We start from the raw sequence: 20036 nt of genomic DNA on the forward strand, positions 1-20036 counted from the left end.
CCTGCTCCGCAAGGCTGCTGTGAGGGTGCCCTAGGTCAGGGGTAGTCAACCTGTGGTCCTCCAGATGTTCATGGACTACAATTCCCATGAGCCCCTGCCAGCGTTTGCTTTGTAGTCCATGAACATCTGGAATTGTAGTCCATGAACATCTGGAGGACCACAGGTTGACTACCCCTGCCCTAGATAATGTATGGGGTTTGCTTTGAAATTCCTGAAGTACACCGCACATGTATTTTACCAGTCAAAACCCAGCCTAGGCTAATTCCCTTACTTCTCTTATTGGAGTTATGCCCAGATTATGCAGAAAGCAATGTGCCCAAGATCCAGCCTCGGTCTGCTGAAATGGGCTGTAGCTCATGGAATGAACGGAATTTAAAAATGGAAGCGGTTCGCTCACAGGGCATAACCAGCTTTTCTTGAATGACCCTGAATTCTAGATGTTGTGTATGTGACTCAGCAGAAGGCTGAGCTTGGGGTCTGGAACAGGATCCAAGCTGCCCCGTTGAGCAGCCAATGAGTTTAAACTAATCAGGCGCGGCTGAGCCAATCAAGGTTCAGCCTCGGGCGTGTCCACCTCTGCCCTGTGTATATATTCAGGGGCTTGACCAGGCAAGTCCCAGTCAACGTGGTTGCTTCCATCTGAAATCACTTCTTAAATAAAAAGAGCTGTTCTGCACGACTGCGTCTCGCTTGTTCCTGTTCGAACTCACTATTTTACACTGGCGACGAGGATGGGATTCTAAGGAAACGAAGCTGCTCCTGCACGCATCTGGACAGAGCCCGCCATCCTTGGGGACCCTCTGCCAGCTAACAAGCGTGAGTCCAGCAGCACCCGACCGGCATCACGAGCCACTGGAGTGGAGCCCAGCCGTCTGAAGGGGGGAACCAGCTGCCAGCTGAATCGCTCAAGCCGGGCCGACAAGCACCGAGATCGCACGCCGCAGCATGGCTACCTTGGGCCAGATCGAGCAGTTTGACTCCAGCCGCCCGAGCCAATGGAGAAGCTATGAGAAGCGCTTCCGCCACTTCCTCACGGCCAACGAGATCACCGGGGCCGCAAGAAGACGGGCGGTCTTCTTGAGCACGTGCGGGGCCGCCACGTTCGACCTGGCGCAGGACCTCTTTGCGCCCGACGATGTGGACGCTGCGGACCTGGACGAGATCCTCCGCCGCCTCCAAGAACACTACGATCCACAGCCAGGGGAGATCGCGTGCCGGTATGTTTTCTACCAGCGTGGGCAGCGAGAAGGCGAGTCCATTGCAGAATTCACCGCCGCACTCCGCAACCTCGCCCGTGACTGCCAATTCTCCAATCTGGAAGAGGCACTCCGGGATCGTCTTGTGTGCGGCCTCAGGGACGAGGCCACCCAGCGCCGGCTTTTCGGAAAGAAGGGGCTGACCTTCAAAGAGGCGTTGGAAGACGCGGCCAACGCGGAGGCCGCCAACCGCAGCGCCAGGACCGTCCGCGGACACGAGGCGTCGAGGCACCCACCGGTGGAGAAGCCAACGACGGCCGTCCACCACGAGGACCTGGGCGGAGACCTCGCGGAAGAGGAGGCCGAGGTGGACCACAACGTGGCCCGACCGCACCGCCGTCCAGCAACCTCAACGGGGCCCTGCGCTGGCTGTGCAGGCCCGCATGTACGCAGCATGTGCCGATTCCGCGACGCGACTTGCCGGGTCTGCGGAAAGAAAGGGCACATCGCCCGGGCATGCCGCTCAGAGCCGGATTCCGCGTTCCACCCCGTGGCCGGCGAAAATGCCTACCGCCAACCGAGGGCGGCCCAAGGCAACAGAGGTCAGCGTGAGGTGACCAGCCGCCAGCGTCGCCTGGAGACAAACAGCACCCGGACCGTCATCCTAAACTCCACGAGGAACGGACCCAAGGAGAAGATACGGCTGAGGGTAAGCATAGAGGGGGCCCCTTGCACCATGGAACTGGACACAGGGTCGTCGCTCTCTATAATTTCAAACGCGACCCTCAAGCGACTTTGCCCGCACGGGGGACCCCCTCTCCGCCCCTTGCCCTACATAGTCAAGGATTACATGGGAGGGCGAGTGCCGATCAAGGGGGTGGGGGATTTTCATGTTTGCTTCCGGGACTTTGCGGGAAAATTGCCCCTTGTAATAGTGGATGGGGAGCGCACCAGCCTGTTGGGTTTAGACTGGGTCGAGCCGCTGGGAATCACGATCGGCGGTATCACTCAAATCCAGCAGCTCCAGACCACCGCGCTAGAGGACATCTGCGGGGAATTCCCAACAGTCTTTGACGCGTCGCTCGGTCGCTACACCGGGCCACCAATCTCGTTGGCCCTCGACCCCCAGGTGGCACCCATTCGCCTCAAGGCCCGGCGGGTCCCGTTCGCCCTGAAGCCCCGGATAGACGCGGAGCTGGACAAACTCCAGGTGCAAGGCGTGCTCGAGCCGGTTCCGAACGCGCGTTGGGAGACCCCGATCGTGACGCCCATCAAGGCAAACGGGGACATACGAATCTGTGCGGACTACAAGTGCACGCTGAACAAGGCGTTGCAGCAGCACGCGTACCCAGTACCGGTGATCAGCCACCTCCTCGCGTCCCTAGCAGGGGGTAAGGTTTTCGCCAAACTTGACTTGGCCCAAGCGTATCAGCAGCTGCCCGTTGACACGGCAGCCGCGGAAGCGCAGACAATCGTCACTCACCGGGGGGCGTTTAGAGTTAAGCGTTTGCAATTCGGGGTCAGCGTGGCCCCCGGAATTTTCCAGAACCTAATGGAGGACCTTCTCAAGGGGATTCCGGGGGTGATCCCATATTTTGACGACGTCCTCCTGGCCGGGAGAACCGTCCCGGAACTCGCCAGCCGACTCCGGGAGGTCCTGCACCGATTCTCCGGGGCAGGGCTGAAGGTGAAGCGGGAGAAATGTCATTTGGGCGTCCCCAAGGTGGAGTTCCTGGGTTCCTTATCGACGCGGAAGGGGTCCACCCGACCGAAGACAAGGTGAAGGCCATCCAGAACGCGCCACCGCCGAAAACCAAGCACGACCTCCAAGCCTTCCTGGGCCTCCTGAATTTCTATCATTCCTTCTTGCCCAACAAGGCCACCGTGGCAGAGCCTTTGCACAGGCTCCTCGACAAGAAAACTCCCTGGGTCTGGGGTCCCTCACAGAAGGCCGCGTTCGCCTCGGTCAAGCGACTCCTCACGTCCGACAGTGTACTGGCACACTTCGACGAGGCGCAGCCGGTCGTCTTGGCCTGTGACGCATCGCAACATGGCATCGGCGCCGTCCTAGGTCACCGCCTGCCCGACGGCCGCGAGGCCCCGGTGTCCTTCTACTCGCGGACCTTGTCATCGGCTGAGCGGAACTACGCACAGATCGACAAGGAGGCGCTCGCTATCGTCGCTGGAATTAAGAAATTCCACGACTACCTCTACGGCCGCCGGTTTACGATCGTCACGGATCACAAGCCCCTGCTCGGCCTCTTCACGACGGACCGCCAGACGCCCCAGATCCTGTCCCCGCGGATGCTGCGCTGGTCCATTTTTTTGCATGGATATGACTTCAGCCTCGTTCATCGGCCGGGCAAGTCCATCGGGCACGCCGACGCACTCAGCCGACTGCCGCTACCACAGGTCGACGCAGACCCGGCCCCTGCTGCTGAGGTGTTGCTGATCGACTCCCTGCCTCAGCAACCCCTGCGATCGGCGGACATCGCTGCGCACTCGGCCAAAGACCGCCTCATCGCCCGAGTGCTCAACTGGGTGTGGAGGGGATGGCCAGCGGGCAAACAGGACCCAGATTTTGCCCCTTTTACCGCCAGGCAAACGGAGCTATCGGCACACAAGGGGTGCCTGCTGTGGGGACACCGAGTGGTGGTGCCGCCCAAGCTACGCCAGCGGGTCATGGAGGCGCTGCACGATGGCCATCCTGGCATTGTGCATATGAAGGCACTGGCTCGCAGCTACGTTTGGTGGCCGGGGCTGGACAAGAACATCGAGTCCTGGATAAGCGGTTGTCGGACCTGCCAGGAGAACCGCCCAGAGGCGCCGCGAGCACCGCCGCGGACATGGGAGTCGGCCATGAAGCCTTGGTCCCGCCTGCACATCGACTTTGCGGGGCCATTCCAAGGGCACACATTCTTGGTCGTCGTGGACTCCTTCTCGAAATGGCTGGAGGTTGTTCCGGTCTCGGCCATGACGTCGGCCGTGGTCATCAGGAGCCTCCAACGCCTGTTCGCGACCCACGGGCTCCCCGACACGATAGTCTCCGACAACGGAGCCCAGTTCACGTCCGCGGAATTCCGGGCGTACTTGGGGCAGCACCTGATCCGCCAGGTGACCTCAGCCCCATTCCATCCGTCAACTAACGGGCAGGCTGAACGGATGGTCCGGACAACCAAGGACGCGTTGTCAAAACTCCCCCAAGGAGATTGGCAGGCGCGCCTCACGCAGTTCGTCGCCCGCCAGCACACCACGCCATCCTCGGCAACCGGGAAGAGCCCGGCGGAACTACTAATGGGCCGGAGACTCCGAACCCTCCTGGATCGTCTACACCCCGACCATGACGAAACCCGGGAGAAGGGCCACGAGAATCCCTCCGCGCCACGCGCCTTTGCCCCAGACGATCCGGTTTACGTCCGGAACTACAGCGACGGGCCCAGTTGGATCCCTGCAACCGTCACACACGCGACGGGACCCGTGTCCTACGGGGTCCAGGGCGAGGACGGCCGGATCCTCCGGCGACACGTGGACCAGGTGCGCCGCCGGGACAACTCCGTGCATCGGGAAGGCGACACCGCCAACCCCGTCCCTGACGCTACCCCCGGCGGGAGACCACCACTCTGCAGTCCAGCGGCTGAGCCGAGGGCACCCAGCACGGAGCCCGCAATAGCCGACGCGGCGGCGGACCCTAGGAGCGCGGCAGTACGGACTGAGGTCAGTCAACCCGTGCCGTCTCCAGAGCCGCGCCGGTCGGGGCGGACCCGCGTGCCCCCCAGATACCTACAGGACTTTATTCACCACCTCCTGAGTGACTATCTAAGGGGGGAGGGGTGTTGTGTATGTGACTCAGCAGAAGGCTGAGCTTGGGGTCTGGAACAGGATCCAAGCTGCCCCGTTGAGCAGCCAATGAGTTTAAACTAATCAGGCGCGGCTGAGCCAATCAAGGTTCAGCCTCGGGCGTGTCCACCTCTGCCCTGTGTATATATTCAGGGGCTTGACCAGGCAAGTCCCAGTCAACGTGGTTGCTTCCATCTGAAATCACTTCTTAAATAAAAAGAGCTGTTCTGCACGACTGCGTCTCGCTTGTTCCTGTTCGAACTCACTATTTTACACTAGAGACCTGAGAAAGCTTCACCAAGGAAACTTCCTGCAAAGATACCCTCGTAGAACAGTGTCAGAATGTGACCTCAGTGAGAACGATCTGCTTGTGCCTCCAGATGTTGTGTTTACTGTTCCTGTGCGGGCCAAAACATTAGATCTTGTTCTAGGCTTACCTTGACAGACTGCAGTGGAAGCACAAATCGCTTGCAGCATGGGACAGAAGGGATTTTGGCAGCGTCCTCATAGCGCCCGTCCAGGTTTTTTAAATAGAAAAAGTCATACAGGCGATTATCCGCATAGGAAATGACGTCCAAAATCAGATGTTCGTTTTCCTCATAAGCATTCACGTGGTGATAGACAACCAGGGCATCGGTGTAGAACTTGGTGGGTGCTTCTTTTTTGGTTCGTCTGTCAACAAGGTGAATCCAGGTCTGCCAAAGGGAAAACAAGCCAGTAGTCAGGGAGGGCTGGTTTCACAAGGCTGTTGTTAGTAAGGATTAGCGATTGACTGATAATCACAGTCCCCAGCCCATTCATAAATATTGCAAAGGCTTTGAATGCAATTGGAATTTCTCCTGGCATTAGGTGCTGGTCAGCGTCTGAGAGCTATTCCTGGACTTTACTGTCTGACTTGGTTTCCTGGACTGTGGGCAGTGAGGAGAAAGAGTGACCCAACCTGACAGAGGCGTTGTCCAACCATAATTGTGAACACATCTGTTAGCAGAGTGGAGGGGAGAGAGAGAGAGAGAGAGAGAGAAGTATAAGTTTTCCCTCTTCTTGCTATATTCAAGAGCAATTTAAGGAGATAAAAGACGATGATGACTAAACTCAGACTAAACTCAGAAAAGTTATCTCTGTACACAAAAACAAGAGACGATTTAGAGTCTAAGAACATTTGGAGGTCTTGAATTGCAACTGTTCAGGGCAGAAATCTACTATGAATGAAGATGGTTGTTTTTTTTATACCTGTTTTCTTTGCCCCAAGGAGTTTCAAAAAAACTGACAATCACCTCCTGTTCCTCTTTCCACAACAGACACCCTGTGAGGTAGGTGGCAGCTCTGAAAGAGCCGTGACTGACCTGGCTGCATGTGGAGGAGGTGAGGGGAATAAACCCAGTTCTCAAATTAGAGTCTGCGACTCTTCATCACTACACCCTGCTGAGTCTGCCCATTCCCATGTAAAACATAGAACCTACTTTATTTTATTTATTATATATTTATATACCACCTTCCCTTTCAGCTCTGGACAGTTTACGTTGTAACTTTCATAAAGCAATACAGTATAATAAACATCTGGATCTGCATGATTATGTTTTATGGAATGGATTCTGGCATGAGGTAAATAGCCCTGAGCCTTTGGGAAGGGCAGTATAGAAATACAATCACTCAAATCAATCAATCAGGTGAGCTCCCCTAATGTACATTTGGCTGTAAGTTGGGTCACGCACCCATGACCTGACACATGTAGGACATATGGTCTATGTTTCATTGTCTCATGAAAGGATGGAAAAGCTCATTCAGACACCAATTTGTGCCTCTCGGTGGCTGTCTTTGTTTTGGATAAACAATACTTAGGTGAAGGAGGACATGGATTCCAGGAAGCACATGGTGTGTTGTGTGTGTGTGTGGGGGGGGGGGGCTTGGTGCCCCGAGAATCACAAAAAGACAGATTCCTGTTAACACTAGTGTGCATATTTGACTCTGACCTTTCCAAAACTTTCCAACACAAGTCTGGGAATGCTCACAGCAAAACAGGAGAAAGTCCAGAATGTGTCAAGCAGGAGGACATGATGCCGATACCTCTCCAGAAAAACCCAGAACCAGTTTAAACACGAAACTGGGGCAACACCACCAAGGCTCAAAGGGGTGGCAGGTTACAATGGATGAGCGATAGGATTGTGAGTGTCCTGCATAATGCAGGGGGTTGGACTAGATGACCCAGGAGGTCCCTCCCAACTCTATTATTCTATGATTCTATATAGATGCAGCCTTTTTGTTTCCTGTTTTCTTAGCCATTATTTCAATTGCTTTTATGAATTTCCTGCTTTGGGTCTCCCCTTGTTGGGAGAGAGGCAGGTGTGGACATTGTTCAAGAAATGTAAATAAGCAAGTTCCCTTATTTCTGCCACCAGCACAGCCGACAGGGGTCAAAGCAACGGCCGATTGGCTGTCTGGCTGCAGGCTGCAGGTTCCCATCCAGGAAAACATCACGGCTCAGCACTTGCTATTAAATTCGAGGGCGTGGAACGGTAAAGGAAATGGCCGCGCTTATACAACAAATATAATAGGGATAGATGGTGAAAGAGACCCATATAATATTAATAGCCAGTCACTGAACATTTACTATTGCACCACTCAGGAAAAAAAAAAAGTCCATTATTGTGCCATTGCCATCCAATGACTGTGAACGGGGTTCTGGCTCCGTTGTAGAGATGCCAACCTCCAGGCGGCAGCTGGGGCTCTCCTGGAATTACAGCCCATCCAAAGTAGTCATTCACAACAGCTCCTGCCCTGCCACAAATGTGGTCAGTCTATAACAGGCGTGGCCAAACGTTGGCGCTCCCGCTGTCCATGGACTACAATTCCCATGAGCCCCTGCCAGCACATGCAGGAGTTTCCTAACCTGGATCTAACAACTCTACCCCCACCTCCACCAGTGGCCAGCGATGGGGGGGGGGGGGAACCAGACCGCCCTACTCAGTTGAAAGTCATTCTGGAGCTGGAAATCTGACACCAAGAGAGTCACAGAGTTGGTCTCCTGATTGAGCACTACAAACATTTGGGGAAATGAGTGAGATCATATCTGGGAAAGATGGAGATAGCAGGAACAGCAATTGTGAATTTTGCAGAGGGCCAGAATACCTTAGCATTACAGTGCAGCCCTGGTGTAGGGGGGGGGGGGATGCAAACTGCAATGCAGATGTAGTGCTCACACACACACACACACACACACACACACACACACAGTTCTACCCTTCTATTATTATTCTAATTGAAATCACCCGACAAACCCTCTTTTTGCAGGTACAGGTACGGGAGGGAGCTGCCTTTCTGGCTTGGTGTGTTTTGGGAACCTTCCAGCAGAGCTGAGGACAACCTGGCAGGGGGCCATTCTGCACAATGACGCAGAAGCTTCCCCCTTCCAAAAATGGGAGGAGTGAACACGGAGCAAGAGCTTTGTGTGGAAGCAACAGACATGGCAGAAGATAAGACTGCAGATAAGACCCCATTGCAACTTCTAGCTTATTGGAGAGACAGAGGTCCACAGGGAACCATGACCTGGCTGAAGGAGAAGCACGTTGGGATCCAGGATCATTCCTTCTCTGGAGGTCTGAGGGGGAGGAATGCATCTGCTGCCTTTCAGGAGTGCTTGTTGGTTTTGGCTTATGTACTGCTCATATACTTGTAATACAATAAGGGCTAGAAAGACACTTGTACAAGCACCAGGTCGTGTCTGACCCTTAGGGTGACGCCCTCTAGCGTTTTCATGGCAGACTCAATATGGGGTGGTTTGCCAGTGCCTTCCCCAGTCATTACTGTTTACCCCCCAGCAAGCTGGGTACGCATTTTACCGACCTCAGAAGGATGGAAGGCTGAGTCAACCTTGAGCCGACTGCTGGGATCGAACTCCCAGCATCATGGGCAGAGCTTTCAGACTGCATGTCTGCTGCCTTACCACTCTGTGCCACAAGAGGCTCCTAATCCTCAATATGGGGCCTGCTAAATTGACTTCCTGGCACTCATTTGCTTCTTATGCAAAGCATCTCTTTCCCCAAAAACAAAGAGCCAATCCCAACTTTCCTCCGTTACACTCAGCCATGGGGTTGCTTCGAACTCCCAGCCTCATTGGCAGACAGCTTCAGACTGCATGTCTGCTGCCTTACCACCCTGCGCCACAAGAGGCTCTTAACATTAATACCACTAACTGATCATTGTAACAGTAAACTGGTCCAGGAGCAAAATGCACTGATGGATTTCTGGGCCCTGCAGATGTGGTTATGCCTTCAGACATGCACACGAAAGCTTACACCCAGATTTACTTTGTTGTCCTTAAAGGTGCCCCCGGACTCAACCTTTGTTCTGCTGCTTTAGACCAACATGGCCACCCACCTGACCCTAAGAGAGAAAGGAAACCGCGTTGTTCCATGCCAGGGACTCCTCACCCCTTAGGAAGCCCTGGAGCCCCTAACCGTACCTTTTCATCCTTGTTGAAGTTGAGGCAAGAGGCCCAGTTGACCCCTCGAATGTAGGCAGTTGCCATCTTGAGTATATCCAGCTTCAACGGCTGCTCTATAAACAAGATATAGTTTTCCGAAATCCCAAAGCTGTGGAAATAGCTCGGATGCAGCAGAGAGCGGGAGGGGATGGAGCAGAACACTTCCAGGTTTTTCAAGCAAGGCTTCCCCCCCTTCGTTTCACTCCCTAAATTGATTGGGGGGAGGGGAAAGAAGAGTGTCTTGATTACTAAAGCTCAGTTATTGGGAGGTGATGCAATTAATTTGGAGTATTCCTTTAAAAATTAATGAAATTACATTAGTGTAAAGGGTCTGACCAGGATAGCAAGGCTAGCCTGATCTCATCAGATCTCGAAAGCTAAGCAGGGTCAGCCCTGGTTAATATTTGATGAGGAGATACCAAGGAATAGGTCATGAGACAGAGGCAGGCAATGGCAACCACCTCTGAACATCTGCCTTGAAAACCCTATGGGGTGGCTGTAAGTCAGCAATTTCTACCATACCATGGGGTCAGATTATTTGGCTTGGAACCAGGAAGTATTTGAACTGATGCCCTGGCCAATCAGGGAGACTGCTTTGCTATGTCAGTGTTGCAGGCACAGAGCAGGAAGTTAATTCGCAAACAACAGAAATCTACACTTATACTGGTGGCGTTTTTTTCTTCTTCAAATATCAAGGCTTATATCCACTTCTGGATATCACAGGGGAAAGGTAGGGTCACCAAGGATCAGTCATGCATGTTGCAGAGGGAAAATTTAATTGGCCCAAAATCAAAAAGGAAATCAAATTCAGTGTAGACGGGAGGGATTTATTTGGTCTGGGAGTGGATAAAAAGCCCTGTGCAGACTCGACCCTGGTACCACTGCACCCTGGCCTCATAGTATTTTTCATTGGCCAAATCCATCTCTAAAGCAGCATCTCCTTCCATGAGTCAGACCCATGGATGCTGCAACATCTAGCTGGGCCTTCTATCACACGACTTGCTCTTCAAGGTATCAGGCAGGGGTCTGTGCCAACACTGTTATCCAAGGTCCATTAAACTGGTGATGCCAGGGATTGAACTTGGGATCTTCCGTGTGCAAAGCACGTGCTGAATTACTGAATCATTGCTCCTCCTTTAATTAAAGCGGTGACCCCTCTCCAAACTAAAATGGTTGCCACACCCAGATTAACAACAATTACAGCAAGAGGCATTTTCATAACCGTGGGTAGGACATAGGCCAGTGTTGGCTCATCTATGGGTGTACCAGTCAATTTCCCTGCCTGTATCTGAAGAAGTGGATTCTGGTCCTTGAATGTTTATTCTGGAGTAAAATCACCTTCATCATTGCGGCACCACAACACTCTCTGTGTTCATTAACTGGCACCCGCATGTATGAACAGATGCCATTAAGAAGAACCTGCCTGCAACTCTAGGTCAGGTTCCCATTCATAACATACAAGCTGCCACTTGATCCTGGAGTCATCATTTCTGAACGTGCATGCATGAACTGACCTTTAGCCTAATTGACTGCCTTGTGGACATGCAAAGTATGATCTCTCTGGCCTTGAAGTAATTTGGCTTCTGGATTATCCTCAGTCTCTGTCCACCATACAAGCATTAACTCATCTCAGCCTAACGCACAAGAAGCACAGAAAATCCTAAGTCCTGTTTGTCTTTTACCTGGTGCTGACGGGGGGATCTGAAAGAGAAGGTATTTTGTCTTTCCCTTATCGACGATGGAGGTGCCCATGTTGAGAGTATTCCCGGCACTGTCATAATGAGGATGGGATGTTGCCAGATTGATGGCTGCATATTTAGAGTAGTCAACCTGTCACGTGGGATCACAGAAACATAAACAAGGATGATGGGAAATGCATTCATGGATTTCAAGCCACATCCCAGAATCTTCTGGTTTCATTTCCGGCAAACAATCTGGCACCTTCAGTGAGCAGACTAAGGACTAAAACATTGATTTTTAGAAGGACACGCCGTTCAGATCCTTCAGGATGAGAAGGAATGGAATCCAAGAGAAAGTGACATGTGATCACAAAGGTCAAATGTGGTAAACCCAGGAAGGGATAGAGCAGAACCCACGCCTATCTGGTGGACCGGTGATAGTAGTAGATGAACTTGGGAACCTTGAGTCAAATTCGCACTTTACTTTCTGGATCCACTATGGTTGTTCAATCTAGCCTACCTCATAAGGCTGTTGTGAGGATAAAACAGATGAGGAGAGAACCAGGAGCACCACTCCTAATTTATTTGTGTCAACCAGCCTTTTTCAATCTTTTGACCCTGGAGGAACCCCTGAAATATTTATTAGGCTTTGGGGAACCCGAGAAGTTGGGACATTCCCCTTCAGGGAAGTGGGTGGGGAATAAAAAGTCAGTCAATCAATCCATTGATCATTTTCCATTTCCATTGTGGAGAAAGAGAGAGCAACAGGGGAAGTGAGCTCCAGTGATGTCAGCGGACATCCAAACTTCTGGGAAAGGTCACGTAACCTCTGGGGAGCTCTTGCTTAACCCCAGGGTTCCCCAGAACCCTGATTGGGAATCCCTGATGTATTTATGTCCTGTGTTTCTCCCCAATGAAGACGCAAAGGAGTTGACAACTTCATTCATGCTTCCTTCATTTTATCTTCACAACAATGACCCTAAGAGTAGGCTAAGATGAGAGAAGGCATCACTGGCCCAAGGTCACTAGAAGAGCTTAAGTAGCAAAGTGGGGACTGGAATCTGATCTTGCAGGGCTGAGTCCAGCACCAACCACCACACCATGTGTGGCTCACCTCAAAGGGTGGCGCAAACCCAGGAAAGACAGAAGACTGTCTAGTGGAAAATGTTGCATCCCTACAACTCTCAGGTGGTCCTTCTGAGTACATCTTTGCTAACTCCTTTCCATACTAGTTTGGCTACCATTTTGACAATGATAAGACAACATGAGAAGTCCACACTCACCTTTTCTAGAGTCTCCAGAGTCTGAGGATCAATTCTCCTGAGGAAGTTGACTTCAGTGCTGGCATAGTAACCGTCTCCGTTCCTGATGATGTTGATCATGCAGTTGTCTGTGAATTCAGGTATTGTGTGGGACAAATAGCAGAAGGCCCTACGTTGGGGGAAACAAACATCCCATCACAAAAATGGCATTTGCACAGCGTTACCTGTATTCAAAATACTTTGAAGAAGAGTTGTTTATTTGGTACCCTGCTTTTTACTACCCAAAGGAATCTTAAAGTGGCTGCTGCTTCTGCTTCTGCTTCTGCTTCTCCTATTACTACAACCACTACTACAACCACTACTACCACTACTACTACAACCACCACCACCACTACTACTACTACTACTACTACTACTACAACCACTACTACCACCACTACTACTACCACTACTACCACTACTACTACTACTAGTAGTAGTAGTTTTAAAGGCACAGGCAACATTTGAATCTCGGATCTCTGGATCACTGCTTACTCTCCTAGTTTCTGTGTTCTGCGACCTTCTCATAGCAGTGATGATAATCATTCACTCAATGGCTCTAGACATTATTACTTACTGGAAGAAAAACTAGCATGTCTTGGATAGTGATCCCCAATGTGACACTTACAGGCACATTGGTACCCCCATTGTATATTGGTACCTACTTCTTTCTTCTGCAAACCACTTCTTCCTCAAAGCAAAGAGTCAGTCTTGACTTTCCTTATCCTCAGAGGAGTAGGAATTGCTTCAGAGGAGTCTAGAAGGCATCTCTTTGGGGTCTTCACAGAACACCCATTTGTAAACAGTTTCCTTCATTGCTGTAGGGTCCTTGGCTTGGGGCCTCCCATGTGACCCTCCCATGTTTTGTGACTGCTCTCCATGGCAGCCATTTTGTGATTGGTCTCTCCCCCCATGGCAGGCATTTTGCGGTGTCCTCCTCTATCCTTTGTCAAAATTCCAAGAAGGGCCAGAGGTTCAGCATGGTTGAGGACCCCTGCTCCAGTGGAAACTCCTACCCTTTAAGCTGCACTTTGAAACGAAGGCATTTGGGGATCACAGGATGATGGGGATGAGAGCACCTGTTCAATGCACCAGGCTCGGCTTGTTTTTCTTCTTCTTAGCACTGTTTACAGAAGGCTCCGTAGACAACACACCGTATTGCCTTATAAGCCAGATTTGCACCTGGCATGGAAATCGTAAGACTTGGGTAACTTAGTATTGCATTTCCACGCACAAACAACAATGCTTGGCAATATTAATCCACACCCTCTGGAATGGCTGGAAGATTTGGCACCCATTCTCGTTGCATATTTATATTACACAATTTCCTACTCCCTGCTACGATTGTATGCAGATTATTTCTGCACAACAACGCAAGTGTTTCCTCTTATTACTATTGTGACCCTAGCACAAAGTATCAGAGGCCGGATAAGCGTGAAACACAACGGGGAGTGTGAATAGGGGAACATGTCACTGGGATTTTCCTAAGGCCTGAAAAGCACCACTTCTCCAAAATCAGTGGTGGTGAAGGTGACTCAACTAGGTCCTCAACAGCTTCAGGTGCAGTCCATTTCAGACCTGAAAGAACCCTTAGGTTTCCAATTAAAACACCTGCATTGTATTTCTTCGAAAGCTTTTTGTTGTCGTTTTGCACGATTGATTCTTGTCATCAACTTGATGCACGGTTCATTAAGCAGCAGGTAAGGCTATGCAAGTCTACCAAGAAGTAAGAGAGAAGAAGAAGAAGAGTTGGCTCTTATATGCCACTTTACTCTACCAGAAGGAGTCTCAAAGCAGCTTCCAGACACCTTCCCTTTCCTCACCCCACAACAGACATCCTGTGAGGTAGGTGAGGCTGAGAGAGCCCTGATATCACTGCTCAGTCAGAACAGCTTCATCAGTGCTGTAGCGAGCCCAAGGTCACCCAGCTGGCTGCATATGGGAGAGCAGGGAATCAAACTCGGCTCACCAGATTAGAAGTCCAAACTCCTGAGCACTACACCAAGCTGGAATATTGCATTGTTCAACATCACAAAAGGACCAGCTGCCAAAGACTTGGGTAAACAGAAACATTTTCAATTGCAGCCTAAAGCTAGGTAAAGAAGCAGCCTGGCTGGCCTCCCTGGGGTGTATGTTCCACAACTGCAGCATCACCAGTTTCCAAAACTTGGGCATAGGGAAATGGAAGGAGGAAACCTGTCTTTCGTGTGACATTCCACAGATCTGCACACCTTTCAGTATCTAAACAGTGTTCTCCTGAGCCTCGAGCTTCTCTGTCACATGACATTAACAACTCCCATGTGGAGTTCCACAAGGGGTGGTCCTCTCCACCACCCTTTTAAACTTCTTTATGCACCCTCTGGCCCAACTGGTCCAAGGTTTTGGGCTAGGTTGTCATCACTATGCGGATGGCACCCAGCTCTATCTCTTCATGGATGGCCGCTTGGGTCTTGAAACCAGTCCTCTGGAGATATGACTAGTTTTTGGGGCAGGGGGTTCCAAGCTGGTAAGGAGAGCAGAGCTATCTCCCGCCCTGAACGAGGTGAGCTGGCTTATCAGGTTTCTTGCCATGAGTTGAGAACTGTCTCCTGGGTCTGTTCCAGGACCTTGCCCTCCTCCTCTGAGTCTTCAGGTACTCTCCTCAGTGAGGAGGATCCAGCATCCCAGTTTATGACAGGGTGAGAAACTGCATCAGATCCATGACACCGGAAAGGGAAGGAGTCTAATCTCCTGGATGCCAGTAGAAATCCTCCTGCGTCAATGTGGTATTAGAAGGAGGTACTACTACTACTACTACTACTACTACTAGTAGTAGTAGTAGTAGGTAGTAAGACCAGAGTTAACAGTGTACCTGTCTCTCCTTGCAACAATCTTAGCTTGGCAGGGTGATATTTAGGGGGAAATAGTCTGGGGAAGGACAGATTAAGGCTCCTTTGCTCTTCTAACGTAATGCATCTCCTCCCCTCTGGTGAAACATCCAGTTCTGGGTCTCCCAGATGGTAAGGATTTTGGGTCCCCAGTCCCTGCCCATAGGCTTAGACTCTAATGCAGGAGGAAAGATGCCAGGAAAAGAAGAGAAGAAGCAAATGATACACAAAAAGCATCTTGGCAAGGCTTGGGCGCTTGGGAGAACATGCCAACGCTGCTTACTTAGCGAATATGTTTTTACACGGGTCTGGATAAGCCATTGTTCCAAATTCCGATACCACGATTCTGTTGGCTTCGATGTTGTGTTTGTAAGTGTCGCTGCGGAGGTATTTGCTCCGATAGAAAACGTCCCCTGCCGGTGAAGAATACAAAAAGCGCAATATCTTAGTTCATTGCTGTGAACAATGCAGTGGTAAATTCTCCTCCTCCAAACTTTACTATAATTGAAATGAAACCATCTACTCCCACTTAAAGATTTATCGTTCTATCAAATGTATACCCCACCATTCCCTCGACAAGCAAGACCTGAGGTGGCTTATACCAAAATAAGATCCAGTTCAATATATTAAAAGCAGTAGGGATAATGAATACACAATCTAACACAATTTAAAACAAACAATATCAAACCCCTGTTGGAAAATGTAGCATCCGAGAACTCTACAGTAAAATGAAGCGGTGGGAAGGAGAATTGCAAGGCTAATTAAAGGCCTGTGGGCAGAACTCTGCATTGCAAACCTTATGAATCAAATTTGTACTATTAAGATGCCTTGGCCCCACTGAGAAACACTGAGGTTGTGACACTTTTCATGGTGCTCCCTGTTGCAATGAAGTGCTAGATGGGTCCAGCACAAGAGTGCTCAACGTAGAACATTAAAAAGCTTTTTTAAAAACTTCCATTGTGTGGAGGAAAGGGTAGAGTACTGTTTGAAACTGGGTCAGATTGCTTCAGAGATGGCTCATTACTGGAATGAAATGAGCTGTATGAAATCCCCGTCCCTGCATCACTTGACTCAGAACCAGACCGACAACAGATAACATCTGGTTTAGAACGGGAATGTGGAAGGGGCCCAAGATGTTGGGCTCACAGCAAACTTAGCATTGGGGGTATCCTGTATTTAGTGGGGCCCTGGTGTTAATATGGTTGGTAAAAATATGAAGTGTATATTGGTCTCCCTTTATTACTTTTATATGAATACAAACATGAATAATCCCCCCCCTTCCATTCTGTCATTTTTTCCCTTTCTGTTTATGCATGTATGACAGCCCACTTGGTGTAGTGCTTAAGAGCAGCGGCTTCTAATCTGGCAAGACCGGTTTGATTCCCCGCTCCTCAACATTGCAGCCAGCTGGTTGACCTTGGGCTAGTCACAGTCATGATTTTGCTGTTCTAACCAAGCAGTCTTGTCAGAGCTCTCTCAGCCCTACCTACCTCACAGGGTGTCTGTTGTGGGGAGAGGAAAGGGAAGGTGATTGTAAGCCACTTTGAGACTCCTTTTGGTAGAGAAAAGGGGGCATATAAGAACCAACTCCTCCTTCTCCTCCTCTTCTTCTAAACCTTTATTCTGCCCTTTCATAACAGACTCAGGCTGGATCACAGCCTAAGTAAAATCACACAAATAAAATTCTAAAAATAAAAATCTAATAATTTAAAGTAGAACGTAAGATTAAAAAGCTAATATTTCCCTTAGAAAAAAATGGGGGGGGGGGTCATAGCAGCATCTCTGATTCATTTTTTAAAGGCTTAGTATTTTCTATACGACATTTCTACTGGCAGCACGAATGGATGGGATGTGTGAAGTCCGTTAAAAGAATGTGCTTTCTTCTCTTTTGACTGCCAGTGGAGAAGCCAAGTGCAGCACGAGGATGCTTGTCTCTTTCTTACGAGCAGCGGTGGGGGGAGTTGAGCCGAGCCAGCAGTAGCCTCACAGAATGAGCCAAATCTCTGTTGAGAAAAGTGTGGGATTCTGGAGCACAGTCACTCTAAAATAAGATGACCAGATTGTCCCACTTTTGGAGGGACATCTGGGGGTACCTGGCAAATTGTACTTATGTTGAAATTAAAAAATATATATTACAACACTATTTTTGCATTCTATGAAACTTTTTGTTGCTCCATATAGACCAAATTTTTAATCAAGAACCCTCCGGTCAATGGTGTCCAGTTTTACCAATGTTAAAATCTGGTCACCTTATTCTAAAACAGATTCCAAAAGGAGGACAAAAATAAATCTTGGGAGGAAAGTCTTGCAATCGGGAACCAGGAAGTCTTTGAAATGATGCCCAGCCAATCAGGGACAGACTTCTTCTCTATCTCAGGAGGGAAGGTGTTAATCTGGCAAAATGCAGATCTACACGTTAATTCTGGAAGCCCTCAAAGTGGCTTGATCAATTATAGTGAGTTATATCCGCTCCTGGATATCGCTAGGGAAAGGTAGGGTCACCGTGGATCTATCATGCATGTTGCAGAGGGAAAATTTAAGGCACCGAAAATCAAAATGGAAATCTAATTCAGTGTAGACAGGAAGGATTTATTCGGACTGGGAGTGGATAGAAAGCCCAATGCAGACTCTGCCTTTGATAGACCAATGATCTAATGGAGCATTTAAAAGCTTCATAGGTATCACTGGCAGAAATGGTAGTAATCATTTTCACGCCAATAGTGCAATAGCAAAAGGAATGAAGGAATGACACATCAATATGCAAGGAATGATAATAGTCCCATTGGCAATAATAAGGATGTGGGAGAAAGGAGGCTGGAATCCTTGGTGAAAGGCAACATTGGGCTCCCAGAACAGTAATCAACTGCCTCCTCTGAAGACCACACCCTGCGAGCCTGGAGGCACCTGCAACATCACACTGGCTCCTTCTTGTTCCTTTGAGGCCTGCCTGCACGAATGAGGTCAAACTGTTCAGAATTCTCACTCCATTCATAATAACAAAGCTCTTATTGGAGTCAGATGAGGGTATGGTGTATAGAAGAGAGTGTCCCATGTGAATAACAATCATGTTCTTTCTTCCTAGGGTTGACAGCCTCCAGGTGGGGCCTATAGTCCTTTCAGGACTACAACTGACCTCCTGTGATGGACAGCTCTTTGAAAGTCAGGTTCTAAGTGCTGAAGTAACAGCAACAGTAAGTGAAGAGTTAAACATCTTCACTAGGCAGAGACAGCCAGAACAACAGGCTGCCCTGAGCACTCTGATTGGCCAGAAACAGCTGAGATGGAGCTGATCCAAGTCTGATTCTCACAGAACCTCTGTGTCTGGGCTTAGCTGACCATCTGCACTGAGGATAGTAGAGCGTAAGATTAAGACTGTAGTTGGAGAACTGTGGTTTTACTGACAGCTAATCCACATAGTGTCTGGAGACCTGGGGCAGATATTTGGCAGTGAGAATTTGGGCAGTGAGGCTATACTCCCAATTCAGGCAGTCTGTGAGGGAACATTTTTGGGGGAGGGAAAATTTCACCTCGAAGTGGGGAAGTGTATAGGAGTCTGTCATACTTTCATACCAGTTTTCCTAGATGAAATCGCAGTATGGACTCTATAGCATTACTTCCCTGCTGTGTACCCTCCACCAGTCGCCAGGCATTTCCCAACCTGGAGATTTCATCTCCAGACTGTTGTTTCCTGAGTCTACCGAAAAACAGTGATCCCCAATGTGGTTCACATGGGCACCTTCTTGCCCACTGATTGTTTCCTGGTGCTCACTTCCTCCTTCTTCAAAGCAAAAAGCTAAAATGCCTCTAGAAACTCCTTCAGAAGATGCCAGGAAGCATCACCCTTAGGTGTGAAGGGGACACCCATTCTAAAATAGCTCACTTCGTCATAGTAGGACATGGTTTGAAAACACCCAGCTAGGGACGGGCATGAGCTGGGAAAATGCAGTTTGGTTTGTGGATCGTGGCGTGCCTGGTTCACAAACCACGGATCATGAGCTTTTAGCAGCCGAACAATTTACTTTAGTTCATGAGTTTCGTAGGTCACTAGAACCGCTCCCCCAGCATGTTAGAGATGCCAAATTCACAGGGAATCTCCAATGGACTCTCTTCTACCTGCCTTCCAAGTTTGGTAAGGATTAGCTTTAGGGGGTCCAAGTTACATCCCCCCCCAGAAGGTCCCAGGAAAGGGCTTTCTGAGGAAATGACCATCTGACGGATGCCTCTTTCTAGAAAGGCTACATTAGGAACACCTACAAATCTATTTTAGATTGTAGAATTTTAAATTCGACTCTTCTTTATTATATATATGTGTGTGTATTGTTGATAGTCAGTTGACTATGTGAATATGGGGCCTGTTATTAAAACTGAGGAGACAAAGGAAGGGAAAAACGTGAAGGAGGATTGCATCTAAGGTACACCAGCCAGAACCATGTGTGGAAAACACCTTGAGACGAAAGCATTATGTGACACCCTCCAGGTGTTACGATGAAGGACAACATTCAGATAAGAAGGGACGTGGGAAGGCAGACACAAGGAGCACATGAGCTTTTTGTTGCTAGCTGAGCCAAGGTGCTGCCATCACCTGACTGCGAGTCATCTTAATGAACGCACACTTATCCGAAACCTGTTTCCCCAGCGGCCAGATCACAGCAGCCTGGTTTTGTGCTCGGCTTTGG

General features: G+C 49.8%; 1 protein-coding gene across 2 annotated transcripts in view; it reads right to left on the bottom strand.

Moving 5' to 3' along the window:
* Nucleotides 1-20036, bottom strand: part of BCO1 (beta-carotene oxygenase 1) — a 35364-nt gene that overhangs the window by 9983 nt on the left and 5345 nt on the right. For both annotated transcript variants that reach the window (XM_077309615.1, XM_077309614.1), the window contains exons 3-7: nucleotides 15644-15773; nucleotides 12476-12623; nucleotides 11196-11343; nucleotides 9493-9719; nucleotides 5471-5728 (exon numbers count right to left, since the gene is read on the bottom strand). In XM_077309615.1, coding sequence (XP_077165730.1) covers nucleotides 5471-5728; nucleotides 9493-9719; nucleotides 11196-11343; nucleotides 12476-12623; nucleotides 15644-15773 — 911 coding nt within the window. The remainder of the gene's footprint in view (nucleotides 1-5470; nucleotides 5729-9492; nucleotides 9720-11195; nucleotides 11344-12475; nucleotides 12624-15643; nucleotides 15774-20036) is intronic.

The sequence above is a fragment of the Paroedura picta genome, chromosome 14 (assembly GCF_049243985.1).
Source record: "Paroedura picta isolate Pp20150507F chromosome 14, Ppicta_v3.0, whole genome shotgun sequence".
Lineage (NCBI taxonomy): Eukaryota > Metazoa > Chordata > Lepidosauria > Squamata > Gekkonidae > Paroedura > Paroedura picta.